The sequence below is a fragment of the Pieris brassicae genome, chromosome 1 (assembly GCF_905147105.1).
Source record: "Pieris brassicae chromosome 1, ilPieBrab1.1, whole genome shotgun sequence".
NCBI classification, from domain to species: Eukaryota; Metazoa; Arthropoda; class Insecta; order Lepidoptera; family Pieridae; genus Pieris; species Pieris brassicae.
In genome coordinates, this window is record NC_059665.1 from 6,172,241 (window position 1) to 6,196,164 (window position 23,924).

General features: G+C 32.3%; 3 protein-coding genes across 5 annotated transcripts; 2 read left to right on the forward strand and 1 right to left on the reverse strand.

Annotated features, from left to right (window-relative positions):
- Positions 1–954: 954 nt before the first annotated feature.
- Positions 955–14,557, forward strand: LOC123711756 (pre-mRNA-processing factor 6). Its single transcript, XM_045664507.1, has 17 exons — positions 955–1,192; positions 1,393–1,452; positions 1,718–1,841; positions 2,174–2,304; positions 2,788–3,047; positions 3,665–3,925; positions 4,289–4,482; positions 5,342–5,612; positions 7,201–7,337; positions 7,508–7,585; positions 7,937–8,153; positions 8,606–8,769; positions 9,571–9,747; positions 11,739–11,872; positions 12,988–13,138; positions 13,671–13,781; positions 14,300–14,557. The coding sequence occupies exons 1-17, from the start codon at positions 1,098–1,100 to the stop codon at positions 14,522–14,524; spliced, it is 2,790 nt and encodes a 929-aa protein (XP_045520463.1). The 5' UTR covers positions 955–1,097; the 3' UTR covers positions 14,525–14,557.
- Positions 14,558–15,872: 1,315 nt separating this feature from the next.
- On the forward strand, positions 15,873–17,702 carry LOC123714868. The gene is made up of 2 exons (XM_045669493.1): positions 15,873–17,202; positions 17,409–17,702. The coding sequence occupies exons 1-2, from the start codon at positions 15,974–15,976 to the stop codon at positions 17,644–17,646; spliced, it is 1,467 nt and encodes a 488-aa protein (XP_045525449.1). The 5' UTR covers positions 15,873–15,973; the 3' UTR covers positions 17,647–17,702.
- Positions 17,703–18,483: 781 nt separating this feature from the next.
- On the reverse strand, positions 18,484–22,978 carry LOC123709599 (early boundary activity protein 2-like). Of its 3 annotated transcripts, none has more exons than XM_045661050.1 (7): positions 22,936–22,978; positions 21,643–21,939; positions 20,916–21,055; positions 19,935–20,438; positions 19,507–19,619; positions 19,288–19,431; positions 18,484–18,803 (listed from the first exon to the last, which is right to left on the reverse strand). In XM_045661050.1, exons 2-7 carry the CDS (start codon positions 21,788–21,790, stop codon positions 18,653–18,655), a joined length of 1,200 nt encoding a protein of 399 aa, XP_045517006.1. In that variant the 5' UTR covers positions 21,791–21,939; positions 22,936–22,978; the 3' UTR covers positions 18,484–18,652. The 3 variants fall into 3 exon arrangements, with proteins under 3 accessions (XP_045517006.1, XP_045516989.1, XP_045516998.1); XM_045661033.1 differs by lacking the exon at positions 22,936–22,978 and adding an exon at positions 22,487–22,547 and having other exon boundaries at positions 21,643–21,936; XM_045661042.1 differs by lacking the exon at positions 22,936–22,978 and adding an exon at positions 22,487–22,541.
- Positions 22,979–23,924: the final 946 nt, after the last annotated feature.

Consider the following 23,924-nt stretch of genomic DNA (forward strand, 5'->3'; position numbering starts at 1 on the left):
CAAACGACAACGATCTTTTATTTTTTCACTCCTGCCTAATGATACTAAGAAGATAAGATAATCTTTATCGTCTCAAATTATATGAGTTATATATACTTTAAACAATATATTTATTTATTTATTATGTAAAAAGCAATGAAACAATTAATAATTATATTAGAATATAAAAACGAACGATTTTAACTGAACTTAAACGAACATCGTAGCTTCTTTGAGTCAAAACTCAAAAGTTATAATAATTGCAAAACTCGATACGCAGCAAAATATTCAATAACCACAAAGTAGCGGTGATTCCTCCTTCACCTTGCGCGATAGCTCACTGTTCTCTCGATTGTTGTAATAAATTCTTTGACCCTTTAGTTATCCAGTGGTATCATTTAATTTTAGGTATAGATGATAGATTCGAAGTTACTACTGCACACTTTATTGTTGATGTATGATTTTGTTATAAATAGTTTTTTGGAGACGCCCCGCGTCGCGTCTTTCAGCGAGCGAGGAATCTTTCAGGGGCACCGTATGATCTAAAACGTATTCATGTCAAAAATACAACGTTGGCAATATTGTATTGTAATGCTACTATTCTTACTAATATGCATCTTTAGAAAAGAACAATTATTATTCAATCAAAGTAGCTAGATTTCAAAAATATCGTTACACGGATCACCGTATAAAGACACAGATAGTAGACAGAGAGTTGATACTCTCTGTCTACTATCTGTGTCTTTATAATAACATTTTACATTTTTGAAAATAAACTGACGTTCTGGAATTTTTAAGTATTTTTTTAGTTTTTAGAACACCTGAATACATAGAAATTAGTTGAAAATTTCCTGACAGCATTTTTGTTGCAGACTGTGTTATTGTACTATTATATTATTAATTAATAGTACAATTATCTTCGGTTGATAATTGACAGCTGACAGCAGTACTTATCTTTGAATTTGTAAATTTGTAATCAAAAATGCTGTATTTTATTTAGGCAATAAGCCAGAATTTTTATTCTATTTAACTTAATAAATGTATCTCTGAAATTAACAGTTTAAAGTAACACGTATCGTAATAATTCATAGTGGAGAGATTCTAAAAGTTTATTCATTATGTCGGTGCCTCCACAAGCATTTGTAAATAAGAATAAAAAACACTTTCTCGGTATTCCAGCACCTCTTGGATATGTAGCTGGTGTTGGTAGAGGGTAAGTTGCGATATAAAACTTTATTGATATAAATATTAGTTAAAATAATTAATTTGCAAGTAATCATAGTTCTGTTTATATTAATGGGGCTGTGCGAGACCTACGCCATTTACAATAAAAGGATAAAGTTCTAAAGGGTCTACTGTAAATATCTATATTATTTTTAAGCCCTATATTTATATATATTTTTTAAATTTCAGTGCCACCGGATTTACTACTCGATCTGATATTGGGCCAGCCAGGGATGCCAATGATGTCTCGTTAGTAAATTTAAAACCATTTTATTCTACAAGTTCTAATAAAATAGTCCTTAAGATAAAATGCAATAACATTACCCAATACTTCCACATTTATAAGTTTTCTTAATTGCTGTGCTTTGTGTCACTTTTTACTATTACAGCATTTCTTAATTTTATAGCATATACATTATACACTGCAACAAGTAAAAGTTAATACTTTTACATAATATGTAAAGCTAAAACTATATTTCACAACTATTAAACTTATTATTTAACTTAATTACAGTGATGATCGCCATGCTCCCCCAGCAGCAAAGAGAAAAAAAACTGATGAAGAAGATGACGATGAAGACTTGAATGATTCTAATTATGATGAGTTTTCTGGATACAGTGGATCTTTATTTTCCAAGGTAACAAATCAAACTAGTCACTGTATAAAATAAACACTTTAATTTAGAATCTTTTATGTATAATATTTTATATACACATATATTCCCAGCATATTAAAAATGTTTAAACACATATTGTGTATTTTGTGTAATATTTGGAATCATATTAGTTTGTATTATTCTCCTAGTTTCTATCATTGACTGGGTTTTAACTGACTGTACATAAACAATAAATCTAGTTTATGCACAATGTCTAGTGATTAAATCTTGTATAAAGAATTTACATCACTACTTAATATGCACATTTATCCATTTGTATTGGAAAAGTATAATGAATATAAAGTTGTTTTAAGGATCCCTATGACAAAGATGATGCTGAAGCTGATGCTATTTATGAATCAATTGATAAACGAATGGACGAGAAAAGAAAAGAATACAGAGAAAAACGTCTTAAAGAGGACTTGGAAAGATATCGTCAAGAGAGGTAAATTCTCTGTAATGCTAAATTTTGTATCTATTAATCAAAAAGGTACTGATGTATGTATATATTTAATTAATAAAACAGTGTGACATAGGCTCTATTTTAATAATATAATTAAGTGTAATATGTAGAATTTGTCATTTTGATTTAGTGAACTGAACAACAATTTTGACACTTATTTTACAAATCATATTTGTCTTCATTCACAAAATGTTTTATCAATTTCATGCAGCAATGTACAAATGGAATGATTAGTAAACTTCATTTTACATACCAATAGTTGGAGGATCATATTATATTATTGGCTAATACACAAAATAAACTTTGCCTATAAAATCATTAATTGAGAAAAAATAATAGTATGAGTACATTATGATTACATAATTATATTATTGGATAATACACAAAATAAACTTTGCCTATATAATCACTAATTGAGAAAAAATAACAGTATGACTGTCTCTTAGAAATCAAAATATTTTTCAGGCCAAAAATACAGCAGCAGTTTTCGGATCTTAAAAGAGAATTGAAGATGGTATCTGAAGATGAGTGGTCAGCTATACCAGAAGTGGGTGATGCACGAAACAGAAAGCAAAGAAATCCGAGAGCTGAAAAGTTTACGCCATTGCCAGATAGTGTACTGTCACGGAATCTTGGTGGAGAGTCATCATCATCTATTGATCCAACATCTGGATTGGCGTCCATGATGCCTGGACTGGCAACACCTGGAATGTTAACACCTTCTGGTAAGCATAATTGTCAGTACTATACTCTTATCTGACCTATCAAATCAAAATATGTTACAACATAAGCTGTTTTTTATATTACATTTGAAATTGATGCATCATAGATTACATGAGTTTATATATGTATTTTTATAATTAATTCCAAAGTATTAATTGACTTGATATTTCAATTATTAATATAATAATAAATACACCACGATGTATGAAAATATATTATTTGTTTTTATTTCATTATTAAATAATGTATAGTCTGAACTTAATTAACCTGAATTACTAAAATTTGCTGACTGACAGCTGTTTTCCAGTTATGCAAAAGGACATTTGCAGTACATATTCAATACTTATTTTAAAAAGTAGATAATTAAAAGGTGTTGGCAAGGGTCATTGTATTATTTTTTTTATTTTCCTACAATAGCACAAACACCAATAGTTTGCTAATTTACTTACCAATGTTTGGATAAAACATTGTTATAAAATAATAATATCTTTAGCTATGAAACCATGAAATAGCTTGATAAATATAAAGGTGTATACAATTTTTATGTATTTAAATTAACATAAAGTTACACACTAATGTAAAATTCTATTTAATTTATTATTATTTATCTATTTTCAAGGTGACCTGGATCTTAGAAAAATAGGTCAAGCCCGAAACACCCTCATGACAGTGAAGCTATCACAAGCATCGGATTCTGTTACTGGACAGACTGTAGTTGATCCAAAAGGCTATTTGACCGACTTACAATCCATGATACCGACATATGGAGGAGATATTAATGATATAAAGAAAGCCAGGCTCTTGTTGAAATCAGTTAGAGAAACAAATCCCAATCACCCACCGGCTTGGGTTGCTAGTGCTAGATTGGAGGAAGTTACAGGTAAGTGATTTACAATGCTAGATACTAATTATATAGACCCGTTAACTCATACAAAATAAACACACAAACAAAGTAATATCTTTAACCTAAGTTTGTTAATGTGAATAAATCTGCGCTGAAGCCTCGTGGGAGTTTACTGCTAAATTATATTTTTGTGATAGACAACACTGATACGGCTTTTTAGAGTGCCAGTAATCATGATATATAAAAAAGTATATAATTTTTGTGAATAAATAAAATAACTCATTGCAAATGGGAATTATATTAGTTTGTGTAGCTGGCACGTCGGGTCTATTTGCGTAAAATGTATTTTATTACGTTTTCGTAAAATAAATTTTAAATTTATTGAACGAAATATTTCAGGAAAGATCCAAGCGGCTCGTAACCTTATAATGAAGGGTTGCGAAGTTAACCCCAGTAGTGAGGAGTTGTGGTTGGAAGCCGCCCGTTTACAACCCCGGGACACAGCCCGGGCAGTTATTGCGCATGCGGCGCGTAATTTACCACACAGTGTTAGAGTTTGGGTCAAAGCTGCCGATTTGGAACAGGAGCCTAAGGTAGGGATTTTGTGACGGTAGATATTTTTGTGTAATAATCTGGAAAGAGTGTTTATGTACATGCATTAACACTCGCTCCTAAGATGAAGATCATCATTGTGAGAAAACCAGAATGTCTTTAAACTTTCTCTTTCTTGTGTAAATCTAAGTTAACATATAAAGTTGTAGCGCATTATTTTATATTATTAATAAAGAAATAGCTAAAAACTTCATGCTCTTCAATACTCATGCTCCTCAATACTCATGCCCTTCTCAATTGTGTGTGAGAGTGGTGGAGAGTTTATTGCAAGTTCTTCTCTTCCGTTCTACGCCCTTGATTTGAGAACTGGCAGTAAATGTAAAATGTATATTTCTTTTTTTGACGTTAATTAGTGTACATTGTGTTACCTATATGAATAAATGATTTTTGACTTTGACTTTGTTACCTTGCATGGGCTTAAACCAGTGACGTACAATTTTTTTGTATAAATATCGCCATAGTGAGAAATAGTACAGAATTCGTAAGTGTATTGGCTCATTGCTTATTGCTCCATGCTCATTACTTTTTAAATTTTATCATTTTCAATGTTAAATAAGATAAGTTATAAATTATACAATTGTCTATTTTACTGTATACATGCTTATTGGTAATTCGATTACGAATATGAATTATACAAAAGTGACCTAAAAACATGATAACTCGAAATTGGTTCAGTGGGGGTTGAAATTATCGCAAATAGTGTATCACATCGTCGAAATACGGCGGTATTTATTTGATGTCACAAACATTTGCTTGCCTTATACTTACATAAAAAATATAAATTTTTGACATCCCTTCCGTCAAAACATACATATTAAAAAAACGCGTTATGCATCACAGGCAAAACGTCGTGTATTCCGCAAAGCATTGGAACACATACCAAACTCCGTACGTCTTTGGAAAGCGGCTGTTGAATTGGAGAATCCAGAAGACGCTCGCATTTTACTATCAAGAGCAGTGGAATGTTGTCCCACAAGTGTCGAGTTATGGCTGGCATTGGCTAGATTGGAAACATATGAAAATGCAAGGAAAGTACTCAATAAGGCCCGTGAAAATATACCAACGGATAGACAGATTTGGGTCACCGCTGCTAAGCTGGAAGAAGCGCATGGTAAGTTATTAAATTTATACCGCCTAACAATACTCAATGCTATTTTTTGATAAACTACGGTATATGGAAGCAATAAGTTGTAAATAGCACCGTAAAAAAAACAGCGGCGCTACAACCTTCAATGAGTGTCATATTTCGGTATCTGTTTCGTGATTGTACAAGCCAAGGCATTTGCTCACTCAGGCTTTCGTAGTATAGGTGCGCGTGAGGCGAGCACCATATAATAATAGTTCCTAGGCTAGGCAATAGGGAAACAAAGGAAACTTCTTCGAGTCTTTAGTATGTATATTAAGTTAAAAGTTTACACAGAAGAAAACAGATTAAATAAAGAAAATAATTGATAACACAGTAAGAGAAAGGAAAGCGTTTAAACGAGAATAAATTAATTATAAGTTACAAAGGGAAATTCGTAATTCGCGCGCACAGGTTTCGCGTTAGATTGTTCGAATCGCACTGTACGCTAGTCGCGCTGCCACTGGCTGCAGGCTCCAAACACGTAGACGGTAAAATCGCCGACGCGGTGGTAAAAAGGAGTAGTATTATTTGGTCGCCACATTAGAATCATAAGCGTGATGATCCCTATGTACGTGCCAAGTCTCGCACATTTTGCTCACTTATAAGCGTGACGATTTCCCAAATCGTTGTAGTTATGCACCGACAGTTTATCCAGACGCAGGCACTCTTCTACATTACAGTTATTCATTTTATAGCAATTAGCATGTCATTATTTCGCTCATATTCTATTGTAATACGCTAGTGGTTAATATAGAGTAAAACAAGATCCTCTATTATTTAAAGCACCCCGATGACCAAGGAACCGTACATATTGGTCCTTCGAGCCATCCAGAATCGTTAATTCGAAAATCTATTGGTGCACAGCCGAACATTGAACCTACAAATTTACGACACTAGGCCAACACTACTACCAAAATACAGTACTCTGTTACTAAATAGCGATTTTAATGATGAACTTAATAATTAGCGAAATTCGATAGCGCCAATATCGGGTTTTTGAAAATATTACAAACTGATTACGATACGTTTAAAGTTAGCAAATTCTAAACATAGACGGCGTTGCGCCACGCTAATAGTTTTTGGTCATAAAATAAAAAGTATTTTGCTCTTAAATCTAACACTTATATTTTTATCACGCCATAACGTTATTTTATGACACTTATTACAACTTAATTATTTAATATGCAAATTGCGCCATCTCTGCATAGAATTGGCTAACTTGACACATTTCGGCGTCATCTGATTACAAACGTTGTAATAACCCTAGACCATATAAGCGCAATATTGAATTTTGCCAAAAAATATCTCGTTTAATCAAATTAATTTTTGGGGCTTCTATAATTAGAGAGAGTTCTTAATTATAAGATTTGACATACTAACCTAGAATATGACAAAAAATTGACTTTTGCACAATTGTGCTGTTTTGCTAGTTCATCCATCATAATCTATACCTAGTGGTATCAAGGCAAAGGATTTATGATTATTATTATAAGTTACAAAGACCGTACTCTATGCTCTGTGCCCGTGCACAGGTTTTATTTAAGAAGTTGATGTATTAAATATTTTGTATCAGGTAACACACATATGGTAGAGAAAATCATAGATCGTGCGATTACGTCCCTAAGCGCTAACGGAGTTGAGATCAATCGCGAACACTGGTTCAAGGAGGCCATGGAAGCCGAAAAATCTGGCGCAGTTAACACTTGTCAGGTATATTAATTTTGCTTATAACTGTTTGTAACTATTACAAGCCTGGCTTATTACCATTCATAACTTTAAGGACACGTTATAATATCAAAACAATAACAAATTATAATCAGAATTTGTTTATTAAATGCAGGACAGAGTTTTAAAAAATAATTTCAAATACTCAATTACAGGCAATAATTCGAGCGGTAATCGGACATGGGATTGACCCAGAAGATCAAAAGCACACATGGATGGAGGACGCTGAAGCGGTAAATAGTTTTTAATGTTGCCATTATTGCAGATATTTTCTTCTTCTAGCGCTCCCTGTCTTGTGCCACCTCATAGATTTCAGCTACAGCAGATCCGCCTCCATTCTGCGGACCTACTAGCGCATATAAGGCCCGTCAAATACGTTGACTCCTTGAGCATATGGGCCAAGATCGGGCGGTGTATAAGTATAGCCGGCCCATTAGACCAGTAAAATATAGTAACCAAATTTGAAATAAGATTGATTAAAATAAGATTAAATTTTGTTTATAAAGTTTTACTAAATACACTTTTAACAGTGCGAACCTGAATACAGACAATATATGTTATATGTTTAATATTTATAATTTCAGTGCGCAAACGAAAGTGCGTATGAGTGCGCACGAGCTGTATACGGGTACGCGTTATCGGTATTCCCGTCTAAGAAGTCAATATGGCTTCGAGCTGCGTACTTAGAAAAGCAGCATGGAAGCCGATCAAGCCTCGAGGCTTTGCTGCAGAGAGCCGTGGCTCATTGCCCCAAGTCTGAAGTGCTTTGGCTCATGGGGGCCAAGTCTAAGTGGCTGGCTGGTAAGAGATTTGTTGACAGGTTTTAAAATATTTTAGCGGATTTAAACGTGTATTATTTATCTTTACCGCAAACAAGTCGTAATTGCGCGAAGAGTAAAGATTTAGAAATCCGTCGCCCGAATGTGATGACACTGATTATGTAGGTGTCTCTTACGTAATTCTAAACCTAACTCGCGCGAAGTATGTTCGATGATTTTTCACATTATATTTCATATTTGACATTCGTTTAATACCTTGAAATTATAAGGTATTAAGGACAATACGTCCGTCTCTTTCCTTCATAGGGTAACCGCATTGACAGAAAGAGACTTCCGATAAAACAGTTTTATTATGTTTTCATAAATAAGGGGGTAAAGTGGATAATTTTAGTGAGAGTTGTGTTGTGTTCAGAATTGTATTGTTCTAAAATGTATAAATTGTATATTCTTTAATGTTCATGTTTAATATTCCAGGTGACGTTCCAGCAGCAAGAGGTATTCTATCTTTAGCTTTCCAAGCCAATCCTAATTCAGAAGAGATCTGGTTGGCCGCGGTGAAGTTGGAGAGTGAGAACAAAGAGTACGATAGAGCGAGACGGCTGCTTGCTAAGGCTAGGGCTTCTGCACCTACACCTCGGGTGAGATTTTTTCTTAATAATACAAACTTTATTTATTAATATGATAGAAGGTATTTTTTAATGAATTAGAGGTTTACAAAATAATCATATTTTAATTTGTACATTAAGATTTTTTGAAGGGTAAATCTAATTTCCAGCTTTAATGGCTCAGTGATGCACGTGTCGGTTGTAAGTTTAAAACCCGGCGAAAATTAAAATCTATTTCCGTAATATAATTTAATAAAATTCTCTCTAATTTATTTAATTAGATATAAAATTAATTAGATTGAGATATAAACTTTATTAACTTGAGCAATAACCTTCTAGTTACGCCACTGCATTAAAAATAAAATATGTGTTTATTCATTTTAAGTACATATGCATGTAAATATGTGTAAGATTTGGGAACCGTTTTAAGTAAAAAATACCTGTGTCAGGGTTTCCAGCTCTTTCATAACAAACTTAATTATACATTCCTTAAAATATTTAATTTATATATAATCAGTGAGTGAATGAATAAAGTCTGTAACTACATACTAGGCCTCAGAAAAAGCTCTAACTCTGCGTAGGGTATGTTCATGAGCCAGTCCTCTAGTCGTATTTTTAAATTGTGAGCGGGTAGATGTATGTATGTAGATGAATCGCATTGGTATAAACTTTAATGGGTCTCGTCTATTGAATCAATAAAACAAATCAAGAGAGGAATCATAGACTCAATTCTCATCAGCCTTTAATGCCTGATCACTATCGATTTTGATCAATGAAAATCAACCAACTGTTAATTAGTTAAATGATTAGTGCAGTTCTAACGCCAATTTCCAGGTCATGATAAAATCAGCGAAACTGGAATGGGCTCTTAACAATTGCGATGAGGCTTTAAAGCTATTGGATGATGCCATAAAGGTGTTCACTGATTACGCCAAGTTGCACATGATGAAGGGGCAGATTGAGGAGCAGCTCGGACGCGATGACGACGCCCATAACACTTATACGCAGGGGGTAAGGTTTTTATTTTAATATAATACCACTTATTAACACTATCTACATCATAAGGTATTACCGCTAAAAGATTTCCTCCAGACGGCTAAACGTGCGACTCTCCCGGCTGTGCGCCAATAGGTTTTAATATGCGTTTAATTCTCGCTCGTACGGTAAAGAAAAACATCGTGAGGAAGCCGGCCATAGACTCATATGTCAACCTGTCCAGCGCACTAGGATGACCGCCTACTAGTCACTAAATATAGAAGTCTGGTCCAAACCAAAATGTTTGCAGCGTTTGCGTTTCTTAAACACTTTTGTGTTTATCATTACTTAATATATGCACAGGTTTAAATGTTTAAGTCAACTCTTTAAGTTGATAAAGTCCCTTTTTACTCTCGGTCACATGCCTGCCTGATTACGTGCCTGATAGGGGTCAGGGGTGCTGATAGGGGTCCCTAACAAAAAAAAGTTTTTTAATTAAATTCCTACTTATTTTGTTCTACACAGCTACAAAAAGTGAATTGCAGTGATATTTTAAAAGATTTAAATAGAAGACAACTATATAAACTAACTACACAAATGATATTTGTTAATGTATATTGTTATTAAATAGATAAATCGCATCCATGACGTTGGCCCAAGTTAGGTCACGTGACCGATCTCATATAATTCGTTTGGCGTTGTTTACATTTGATTAATAGCTTTACAAAATTCAATAATATTTATTAAGTTTTAGTAATAATGATTTTCTCCCTTTTGGCTGAAGCTTTTTGTATGTCGCAGCCAACTTGCTTAATAAGCCGTTTAATAATTACACCTTAAAAGAGTACCCTATAAAGAGCGCCGTTTAACGGCCTATAACATATTGAGCCGTAGCATTTGTAACAACATTTAATAAACTGGCTAATGCTGCCATTCGTACGGTAGAGTCATTATTTGGCAGAAATAAAAAAACTGAAACATATGACATAAAAAATATATATTGTCAAATTTATATTATTATTGTTACTACACTCTTCCATTGAACTTGTTGTTTTTCATGAAACTTTTGACAACACCAAAGTTGTGGTTTGCCGACGCCATATTGACGGTTTGAAGGGTTTCGTTTCTATCTTGAGAGTGGCAGAAAAAAAAGGGAACTAAATTTGATCAACTGGCTGAATATTTTCAGGCCACTAGTTAAACGGCGTTGTTCTGTTAAGAGGATGTTGTTTAGTTAAGAGATGTTGTGGCTTGTTGAACGGATTATTAATGATTACTGGTTGGCTGCGACATGTATATTATATATTTCACCTTTGGATATATCTTTATTATAATTGATTTTTGTTATTTACAATTAATGTAGCTGATTGTAGTACAAATAAATAAATTACAGTAAAGAATGAAAAAAAAATAACTAAACAAAGTTTCAAAGCGTTTGAAAGATAAAAAATCGCTCGAAAGCGACAAGGCCGCCAGTTGTCCTCCTTTTGATTTAATTATGTTAATTTTTTTTATTTTCTGTAGTGTAACGAAGTGTTAATAAAATAAAAAGATCATAAATTCATGATTAAATCTGTAGTGCCCTATGCTAAATTTAATACTAAATTTTTAATTTGAGTGAGCGGACGGACGTGGACGTTTATATAGTTAATTCTGTTGAGTCGTTCGCCGGCTCAGGTAGTGCGCAAGCGAGATCGCATGTTATTGCCTTTATATTCGCACGCGACTACCTGAGCCGGCCCGCGGCGACCAGGCCGCTTTCGCACTCCGTAATTGACAGTTATAAATTTTAATAATTTTTTTACTTGCGTTGTGAAAATACTACTCTGCCTCATTTTATTTCTGTTGTATGTGCTATTTCTTCTACTAAATTTTTTGACTCCTTCTGCTTGTACTTCTGTAACGTGTACTCTGTACAATAAACTTTCTATATTGTGCACTCGGATTTTTTAATTATATCCAACTTACATCGTTTCAATCCCCACTATAAATCAATTAAAAGGGTTACAATGTGTTATTCTTTATAGTTGAAGAAGTGTGCGACGTCCGTTCCTATGTGGATTTTATTATCAAGACTTGAAGAGAAACTCAAACACGTCACCAAAGCGAGATCTGTACTCGAAAAGGCGAGATTAAGGAATCCAAAGAATGCGGAATTATGGTATGTAGTAGAGTATAGTATTGTCTTTTGTTAACATAGCTTTTAAACATTAAGAAAACACTTTTTAAACGGATTGAAGCTATGTATTATTATTATATACTTATAATTATTTAACGTGACCACGCACGCTGTAAAGCACTCGAAACGTCGGAAAAAAATTAAAATTATTTAAATAATTATAAGTTTTCAATAATAATAATAGTAGCTTCAATCCGTTTAAAAAGTGTTTTCTTAATTAAGTAGAGTATTTCTCTATATTATAACTATATGAACTGTTTTTTAAAGGTTGTTTCTGAATTAATTGCTTAAGGTTTCAACAATATTTGTCGTTTCGCAAATTATGTTCGGTAGCGGTTGTTGTACGTAGATATATAACTATGTTATGTGAAATTCTTTGTTTAAAGCTGGCTGTCAACTGGCTTTAACAGTTTAAATAAGCTTATAACTAACACAAAATTAGTTGTAGTGGAGTTGTGACACTAGATTAACAAAACACTAACTTATTTAAGGGTTAGTATTGTCTTTTGTTAACATAGCTTTTACACATTGAAAGAAAACACTTTGTTAACGATTAAAGCTATTTTTATTATTATAAACTTATAATTATTTTACATAATTTTCATGGTCACGGTCAGTCACGGTGTATCAAAAGTATCAAAGCTGTAGAGAAAGTTAGTTAGTTGTGTTATCTGTATTTATTTCCCCGCAGTTGATATGGATTTCTGCAAAAACCCGGGGTTTTCGACGGGTTAAATCCGGTTAAAAAAGTCTTTTCTTTCAATATTTAAGGGTTATTAAATTTATGCGATACTTATGTTACCTATAAGTAATATAAATGTAGGCGATCTTTTGGACACGCAAGGGATCTATATTACAATCTATGAGTCTGGGAAAAACTAAAATGCTCATTTTGACTTCAAGCGTGCGATAATTGCTAATTAGTTTTCGCTTCTAACTATTAACTAAAATATACATATAATAAGTAGTAATTTTAATTTTTGGTTCATTAAATAAAGCTTAATTAATATAAATATTTTTTGAATTAATTTCATGAAAAAAACTATGCCTCCGATGGCTAAGCGTTTAATATTTTAATGTCGTTTATATTTTCGCAGGTTAGAAAGTGTAAGGCTAGAACGTCGCAATGGAAGTGCGGAGATAGGGAATGCCGTGATGGCGAAAGCCTTGCAGGAGTGCGGAAATGCTGGACGCCTTTGGGCTGAAGCGATATTCATGGAGTCAAGACCGCAGCGGAAAACCAAAAGTGTGAGTACTTCTGTCTAAAATCAATGTTTTACCTAATGAAGCAGACACCAGGTGTTCAGAGGTCTTGCGTTCGCGTTCGATACAATTGCCGTTGTAAATACTTGACTATAAGGAAAAATAATAGTTTGTCTACTTTTGCGTAGTGGTTAATATACATGATCTATAATCGTGGGTTCACAAAAACAACGGTTTTAAGTAGGCATAGAAAATCATTCCAGATATTGGTCAAAACCGCTATGAATCTCGTGTAGTCCTGAGGTTATCGCGAACAGACAAATAAATTCTACGGAGGATTAGTTTTAATATAATATAAAAGTTAGACACTTGCTTTCGCAAAATTTATGGCGTATTCGCGTTCCTAGAAGAATTTCTCTGTACAACCTCACAAACTTCATAACATTAGGATAAACAAAAACTTATTAATTTAAGATTGATAAGTTTTTCATATAAAGAGATTGAAACTAGCTTTTGTTTGATCTAAAGCGTGTGAATATTAAAATGTGTACGTTAATAAGATTTTTTTTGTGAACAGGTGGACGCATTAAAGAAATGCGAACACGACGCGCACGTACTACTCGCCGTGTCGCAACTCTTTTGGACGGAACGAAAACTTAACAAGTGTCGAGAGTGGTTTAATAGAACGGTGGGGGAATTTACTTTTTTGTCAACCATTTTTTACTAAAAAATATTATTTTAAGTAAATAATAATTATTAAAAAAAACTAAAGTTATTAAGGTTATAGAATTCAATGTTTTTCTTTCATATTACACGAGAATTAAATAATATTAATAACAACGAACGGGTCTTATCGCTGTTAAGCGATCTCTTCCAGGCAATCCTAGTAATAGTACAGTTGTCATAAAGGTTTTTATGAGACTCCCATGTAAATAATCCTTTTTCTGCCTCTTCAACCTTTCTGTCTCTTTCTATCGCATAGTAAAATTCGATTTGGTAGAAAGGGATGAATGACTTGAAAATGTAGATGTAAAAACAGTATATTGTTCGATCATTTAAAGACATTCTAATACCTGAAACCAAACAGTTGAAGGTACACCATAACAATATATTTTATACAGAATGACGAATAATATAGTGTTATTCTAAAACAGATGTTTGAACCGTTTGTTTTAATTTTTTTGTAATGAAACATGAATTTTACAGGTAAAAATTGACCCGGATTTGGGTGACGCATGGGCTTATTATTACAAATTCGAACTCCTTCATGGTAATGAACAGCAACAGGAAGATGTCAAAAATCGATGTAAGACAGCTGAGCCTCACCACGGTGAATATTGGTGTCAAGTGTCAAAAGAGATAGCCAATTGGTGCTTTAGTACCGAACAAATATTATTATTAGTCGCTAAGAATTTACCTGTACCAACGTAAGGATGAAATAAATTATGATTTCTAAATAGTGAATTTTATTATATGTTTATTAATCCCAATCTTTTTAATACTTTAAGAAACAGTCTTAATATTTTTTAAGAGGACAGATTAACATAAACTTTTGTCTTTTGAAAACTATCGTCTTTTGTTTTGAGTTTCTTTTAAATAAATAATGCTCCATCAATGGCCGGTAACGCGCCCATTAAAATAAGTGTCTATGGGCTGCAATGACTGCCCTTTATGTGCTACTCGCAGGCTGGTTAGGAATTTGAGAAAAAATTAAATAAAGTAAGACTTTTTTCACAATGCTTGATTATTATAGTATGTTTATGAATACTATGATGTTAGTCAAAGTCAAAATAACTTTATTCATATGGTAAACAAGTAAACTTTTTAATCGCTAAGTTTTGAGTCATACAAATTGTTTGAACTGGAGCAAATCGATCCCAAGGATTAGGATCATTTAAGTATTCGTCAAATGTATTAAAAGCTTTATTAATTAATTAACTTTTGACGAGAGCTTTGAATCTATTTAGTTATAATTCTCTAATTTGTTGTATGTATGGGAGTTTGTTGTACAATCGAATACAATTTCTATATAAGAAGTGCTTTATCTTCTGGAGCCTGCTACGCTTTCAAATTAATTCTGTTTTGAGTATTATACCGATGAAAGTCACTATTTGTTTTGAAATCGTTTATATTTTTTGTACATAAAACAAGGCTTCAAGAATATATTGAAACCCGGAGAGGTGACTCCATTGACATGCACTCTTTGGATCCTTCGCTTTAATATTCGCCATCAACGCCATAGTGTTGAAACTTTCCAACAGGATGAACACAGTCAAAGGCCCTTGACAGAACACAAAAGAAGAAATAACAGTTAATGACTTGACTTGAATATTGAAATAAATGTTAAGGTTGTTCTACTTTCGGATTTTTTGGGATCCAATTTGATTTCGAAGCTATTTGTAGTGTTTGATCAGTGTCAGTTCATTAAATAGATCCCGAGAAGAGTCAGTTACTCACGAAAGAAATGAAATTCCTATTTTTTGGGTCCTATTTAGTGAAACAATAATTATTGGGTCAGGTTACCAACCTGTACAAACATCTCAACACAAATAAAACAGACAGAGAAATGTGTCTTCTTCACGGACGGACTTTCTTCTACCCATTTAATTGACTTTTATCTTAATATAATCGTATTAGCTCAACTATGATATCAAATTATCTGTTTGTAAGGTGTAAACACATTTAAGAAATAAAACTTCTATAAATAATTTTCGGGTTTGTGTGTTTGAATTATATTCGAGATCTGGCGCTTAGCCAAAATAGAATGCGAGTGAGTGCGCTAAATATCTAAGAGGCGCACGCATTCTCAAATTCTTTCATATATTATGTTCAAAGAATTTTATTACTAGAAGGAAAGTGTAAGTGTGTAACAGTGTTAAAATGTCTCCAAAGTGTCCCGTACCTCCGTTACAAGATATCACATTATCTTTAACAGCAAGACAGCTGATACACACAATAACGAAAATATCGACTGAAGAAGATGTGGCTCTACCTTTTACAATGGTATCCTCATACTACGAGAGTATGGGAGTGACGAGTGATATATTTCAAGACCTACTTAATCTTATACTTACCTCGGATTATCTTGACCCGTCAGTGAGATATTTTACAATGAAGCTGCTTCTTAAGGAGAACGTAAAGAGCTTAGCTACAGGCATGTTCCCATGTCCATACTATAGGAGAATCCTTGAACTGATTCTTGAACAAGGCCGCCATTTGACATCTTTAAATATGAAAGGTGTGTGGGTGAAAGACGAACACCTTCATTTAATGTACGAAATAATCAAGAATCTACCTAATCTAACTACGCTTAGTATACCATACATAGCTAACGATGAAATACTGAAGTATATTGGAGAAAATAACAAAGTATTGAAACTGCTTGATGTCTCTGGTGAAACAGATATAACAGAGATTGGAATAGATGCCATGTTGACGGGTAATCCACAACTCGCCCAGAGTATTGCTGTTGTTAATATTGGAATGTATGGTGAAGAAAATGTAGATCACACCGATGTAGCACTTCTAATCCGAAGACTTCCGAATTTAACTAATCTAGGTAGTTATTCATTTGTTGGTAAAGCAGTAAATTACGTGTACAACCACGACTGTCCATCTGGTTTTAAAACGAAATTACAATATATACATGATGTACAAACAAACCAAAGAACTATGAAAGCCATAACAGCAATATGTCCTTTGGTAGAAACAATTTACTTAGAAGAGCCTGACCAGGGTGTACTTCAGCAGTTAAAGGATCTAAGTTATGTAAACAAGATAAAATTAAATAAATTTCAGTGCCACGAACTACATCAACTATTAGATAAAATAGGATACAAGATATTAACGTTAATGTTATCAGGATCGATAGGTTCTTTCAACTTTACTAGAATAGCAGAAACGTGCCCTAATTTGGAGAGTCTTGAGTTTTACCAATGCCAAACAGCAACTCATGAAGAAGAAGTGCCTTTTAATAAATTGGATCACATCGAAATAATTCAAGGCAACTTGTCGGGACCGTGCCTCAAGTACCTAATGACATGTACTCCAAAGTTGAAAAAACTGATCATTGGGGATGAAATAAAACTAGACGATAATGACTTTGCTCGGTAAGTTCTTAGATATGTATTTATAACAAAAGAAAAGCAAAAATTTCATTGTATCTTCGTATGTATTTTGAGCTTTACTTCTTCCTTCATATTTTCAGGTTATGAAAAATGTGTTTGTATTATACAACAGTTTGTGTGATAAAAGATCTTATGAAACAGAATTCTGTAATGTAATTAAAATTAATAAATGCAATTACTTTTTTCAGGATATTACGCCGTTATAAATTTCCCAATTTAGAAGCGATTTGGTTTCCAAATGCGCCACGATTGACGAGAGATACCGTAGACATGTTAATGGAGAATTGCCCTAAACTCCAAAGCCTGGGTCAGTTGAGTGGATGGAATTATACTCCGGATGACATGATGCTTATGAGAGCGATTATCGCAAGTACTAATACGGACCTAATTCTCTCTCCTTTGGGTATATTTCAACAGGGAACGTAACGAATACATTAAATAACATTATTTATTTATTAAAATTTGGGCTTAATAAAACTTCAAAAAACTATTTGTTTTCATTACTATGTAATATTAAACAAAATAAGCTTGGCTTCAAATTTCTGTCTGTTTCGTTATATTTTTATTTTACAAATAGGCAAGTAGGTAAGCCTGTATTGCCTAACACACGACGTAAATTTTTGGTTACACCATGCGAGCGAGTGTTAAATGCGCACTTCGAAAAGTCGTTAGTACACATCTAGGGCTCGAAACTATAACCGTGAGGATATTAATAAGTATGAATAAAACTGATGAGGTTTTTTTAAAATATTTTATTTAAAATTAAAAACACATTACATTATTGACTATTAACAATACACATCCAGTATTTAAGGTACTATTTAACTTTGGTTTAAAATTAATTGGCCCCAAGACTACCTTTAAAATTGGTTCTACAATAAAATGTAGGTATATTTGACACTTTTATGACAATAGTACAATTAATGAGTCGTAAATATTAATAATCAAAATACAAAAAAAATATACTTTATTATCAATATAATTAATGCATCAGTAAAAAATTTATGTAAATAAATAAAGACGTTTTGCGATTCAATTCGTAAATTATAAATGATGACAGAATTCAAAGTTTAAATAATAATTAGTTTATAGATCTTATTCTAAAAGGTGAAAGAGCGTTTATGTAAATTTATATTTTTTTAAGTTACCTTTATATAACACGTGTTAATTGTCGCAGTTTCTTTCATTTATTTTGAATTAAAATTATAAGACTGCACAAACATTATCAAATTTTTATAAGTAATTATAAAATTTATTGCTGAGCAAATATTGTTTACATAGGAGTTTAGATACGTTTAAAATGAAATAATCGCAAATTCACATAATAGAAAGTGATTTTGGATTCAGTCATCATTCACAATAAATAACATCTCAGGGCCACCTAAGTAAAAATTATCCTTAAAATCTACTTATAATGAAGATACACCAATAACTACTTACTATTTTTGTCTTTTTTCAGACATTGTAATGGTACATCCTCATGATCGCTGGAAGACTGTCTTGCTTTTGAATTTTTTTTCTTACCTTCTGATCTCATTTTGTACATTTTCGCTTCATCAGCGCATTTTGTTGTTATTATACTCCTAAAATTTTATTTATAAAGTCAGCTTTTCAGATATATACAAGCGATGGACCAACGCGGGAAAAATTATAGGGCATGAGTGTGCGACACAGTTTCTTTAGGAAAAACAATAGTAATATATAATCAATAATAGTAACATTTATGTATTGGAAACTTTACGAAAATACATGGAAAGCGAGCTGTCAAAAACTGAAATAACATATTATAGTCCTATACTTGAAAGAACGATCGTAAACTATCTTCCTAAAACTCAAAGTTGTCGATTAAGATATCTCAGTACGATGAACCTACAAATTCTATGCCCGATTAACACAACGCCTGTTTTATTTCTATAAAAATAAGCACATTAGACATGTTAGTCTTCTTGGTATTATTAATATACTAAGAAAAATTGTTTGTAAAACGGATACAAACATTTCTTCTATATACATGAAATAATTTGTAAAATTTTACGATAAAAATAAGTAAATCGTTGTTGTACTTACCTAACTAAGTTTTCCTTAACTTTGAATTTTGACGTTATTTCTATAAGTACATCCGACACGATCTTTGGATCTAAACACATTTTTGCTGGTTTATTTTGAAAAGCCGGCGATCGTTTTCCGGTTAAAGAATGCGTTGCCAGTATCCTAAGAAAATTAAAACAATTAACATTCTAGCAAGATTTAATCATTCAATCAACAAAAAAGTATTAAATTAAATACCTTCGAGGAAATGCTGCCAGTAACAAAGTTCTCGTCGCAATAGTATAAGATTTCCAATTTACTTTTCTGTATTTGTCTTTGTGTATGAGAGTTTTACCGCTTCCAATGGGAACCTTAGAAAACATCACACTAGAACTTAAGTATTGTATAATTTACAAAGAATCTTTAAGTCAAGTTATTTGACAACTTTTATAAATATAAAACTAAATTTTAAGAGAGAGAAAACGTTAAACTTTTAAATCTTTTTATATAAGTAAGCTTGATCTTTTTCCATATTTTAAATTTATATATTTATATTTCCATATTTATAATTTATTAGCTTTTAATCGATACTTTATTTCTTTTTATTCCTATGTTTTCAATAACCCCCGTTAACTGATTAGTCAATAAATAAATAGACAAGAATTAATATATATATATGTACTTACCCATTCATCTTGCAATTTATCGCGATTAATTTCGTTGCTTGAAACAGAACCAACTGTGCTGTATTTATTAGTTATCAATACATTATCATCAGAACGATTGGATTCTTCACTCCTCGGGCTGAGTATATCATCAAAACTTTTTTCTTTTGTATTTTCACTATTATTTAAAGTTTCATGTATTATGCTTCCCATAGTTTTAATCTTTAACTCGTTTATCATTCCGAACAACTGCTGGAAAGTGTCTCTGATTTCCAAAACGTTTTTTAAATGTATATTCATTGTATTTTTAGGTTGGGTTTTTTTCGTTGAATCGGTTACGAAACTTTTGGTAAGATGCTGTATTGCATTGTGTTTTCTTTTACGACTCTGGTTAGCGTTCAGTTTTTGTTCCTGCAATACTTTTACAACGGCATTAGGTCTGTGTACCGGAGTCATGTTCTTTTTGTTAAGCCTTTTTATTGATATTTGCCGAAGGTATTGTCGTAGATTGTTTTCTTTATCTACCTGGAATTGTTTTGAGTGATTAATCGATTTCGTGTTATGGTTTAACACAATTTAAAACAATTGTTTGTAATATTTTATATTTCAATTACTTAAAAAGTATATTATCTTTTCTTTACACCTAAATATTTACAGCTTTTTTTTAAATTAGAATGGTAAAATAAATTTAATAGTAAAAAAATATAAGTATCCTAAACTTTTTTAATTACCTAAACAATCTTTACAAAAATCACTTTTTCGGATTAAATCACGATTCACTTCAATCACACTTTTTTTAAATTTCATTTTATAAGTGTCCCGTATTGCGTGGCTTACGGCCTTTATGATCAGCTGTCCCTAAACTCAGTCGACCCGCAATGGTCTGCGACTGCCACTTAATTTTTTCAATACTACCGACTTATTGCATAAACGAATATAAAAAAATATGCAAGAGTTAATTTTTTAAATTAATGAATGTTATTAAGTTATATAGTTACTCACTTCTTCGTCAGAGTCATCAGAATGACCATTAGATGGTTCCCATGACGAAGTACTCGGTGAGTAGTCCTGGTCCTCATTAGGCAGACTTCCACCGGCTCCTGAATCATTGCCATAGCTTGCTGTGGATTTCTTCGGTTGGCCTTGAACATTAACTGAATAATATTAATATCTACTTTTTGATCGAATTGTTGAACTACAAATATGCCAAAATAAAAATTAGCCAAATTTTAACTAAATTCTTAAAGTTGTTAAATTGGAGATTAATGAGCACACTATACATACATACTACACGATACACACTGTATGGTTTTGCCAATATTGATTTATAAATGAATATTTATAATAACAGAAGAACAATTTTTAACAATTCTTTATTATAAAAAACAAGGCAACAACATTTTTAATATTCACAAAATACCGTATTATATTATAAATTCGCTTGTTTTAAATTCTTTAGGGATTTAATTTTAAGATTACAACCATATAGTTAGGTAATCTTTGGGTAGCAAACAGGACAAGAGCAAACATTAAAATTTTTAATAAGAGAATGAATTAACGGTTTAGACTAAATATAATTCGCTTCACATATTATTTGGCGCCATTATTATTTAACATTTACGATGGTGTTACGGGTCATGGCTCAAATACTAACAGTATTGTTAGGAAAACATAGGTACTAAGGAAAATTTAATGAAGCAAAAGTAAGACTAGCATATAAATCACTTACATTCCTTCCGGTCTATTTCATTTCCGCTTTCATTTCGATCCGTGGATATTGGAAGGCTCTTTGCTTCTTCACTGAATTTAGATCCTGTGCTGCGACTTGTGCTCCAATCAGCTAGCAACCACTTTTCTATTTTACTCTTAGACGACATTTTAACAACTAATCACGCTGAGAATCGGTAAGTGACTAAGACAACCCTTGGTGGGTTCAATGCATTTTCGCAGGTAAAAGTTTCATTGCACCCTTACTGCAGTCATTGTACGCCCTTCTTAAGCCGGAACAATACCGTTTCGCCAACTGCTAACAAAAAAACGGCCTTTTTGCGATCTCAGTTTCTAAATAGATACCCATTTCTACGAATACAATTACTTATCTTCTCTTTCTAATAATAATTAGTGTGTTGGTATTTGTTTGTTGAAACAAATTAATGGTAATGTTAAAATAAGATATGTGAATCTTAATTAAGGTTTTCTTGAGTGTCATGTTAGATTATATTTATTTATTTCTTAAATTAGAAAAGTATAATATTATATGTGAAGAATAATAATGTATTGCTATTGGTGTGTAAGTAGTGGCCATGTAAGTTGGATAACATTTTTAAAATAGATAATAATTGGGCGTACCCACACATATTTAATAATAAAGTTTTCCAATTCTTTGGATGTTATAAGTGTAAGTTTCAATGATGTTTTTAAGGTAAATAGTAACTCGTTACAAGCTCGTTAAGTGCTCATTACGAAAGCACCTATAAACAAAGTCAATCATTAATTAAAATTTTACTGCATTGTTGTCTAATTTTGATTCGTAAATAAGGTAGACGCAATTTAGGATCAATTATTTTACAGACCCATCACCCGGGCTCAGAGGCTTGCCGAAGACAGGAGAGTGGAGGAGGTTGTGCGGCGCCACTAAACGACCTTAATTAAGAGTACGACTGATGAAGATTTTACAGACACCTCTGTACCACCTCCTTAATAAGAGAAACATTTAATGAGTATAACCTTATTTGTTCAAATTGTATAATGCAAAAAGTGTAAATATATAATAAAAAAAGAAAACCCCTTGTCATTAGTCATCTGCTTTAATTAATATATCTTAACAATAAAAATTATTTCAATAAGCAGTGAAACTCTGTTTAGCTTTTGTGTCATTTGTTTTATTATATTTTATCCCTTATTAAGCTATTACCCTCGCAAGATCAGCGCAATCTCTAACACTAATTAACCCGAAATATATATCAATTCCAATGTTTATTAATATAACACGAGAAATGAAGTAAAAAAACTAGGACCATACCTGTTGCTGTAGCGCGCACATGACAAGAATTCACAATTACAACATGAGTGCTACTAATAAAGAGGATTATAATAATAATAGTAAGGTAGATACAATGCAATGAAAATATCTAGTTATAGATATCGTCTTGCCAGTCTAAAAAATACATTAGGATATTTACAAAGAATCTAATAAAGTTCTGGAAGAACTGAAATGTTATTTTATATTTTCACCGTTATGAATTAGTAATCATACTAAATTGTCTTATCATCTTATACGCAGGTAGTTTCTACGTATTTTATTTCAGTTAGCCGCCGTCAAAGGAACACCAACATTTATTAATACCTTTAAAATTACATCCACATACTACGCAAAACCGAATCTAAATATTTTAAGACCGATAAAAGTACAGAGTCAATTTGAATTTATAGGTTTTCAAAAACCTTCACATTTGTAACTCATGTTTAGCACTGGGTTGAGACTTGAGGGTAATGATAACCAAGGATTTCTTTGAAGGCTCGGTCAGAGTTTATGAATTGTATCATCTCAATTCACTATATGACTTAAAAATTGATTAAAAAAATAGCATGTAATTACAACATTAGGATCAATATTTGAAATTTATTTCAACCCTAGTTGGGATGGATGATTATATTAACATCTACAAACGTACCATAAATTAATTTTGAGCTAGGGCATTTCATTTCAGATGCAACGTCATCATTTGAAGTTGAGGAGCAAATGCGCCTCACAGCTCAGTGTAATAGGTTTTAACTTTAAATTTTAATATTATAATATATAGGTCCTGGTTCTGATTCTAGAATCTCCCTCTATTCTGTAAAATATGAAGACGTTACTGTAGGAACGCCAGCCCACGTTATAATCATTTTTGAAAGATTTAATCTTGTTTATTTCCTAATAATTTATCTTGTTCGATGTGAACCTTATAATTTTAGTTTTGTCTTGAGAATAATTTTAAATCTCAAAAATGTCGAAATCAAGTAAAAAAA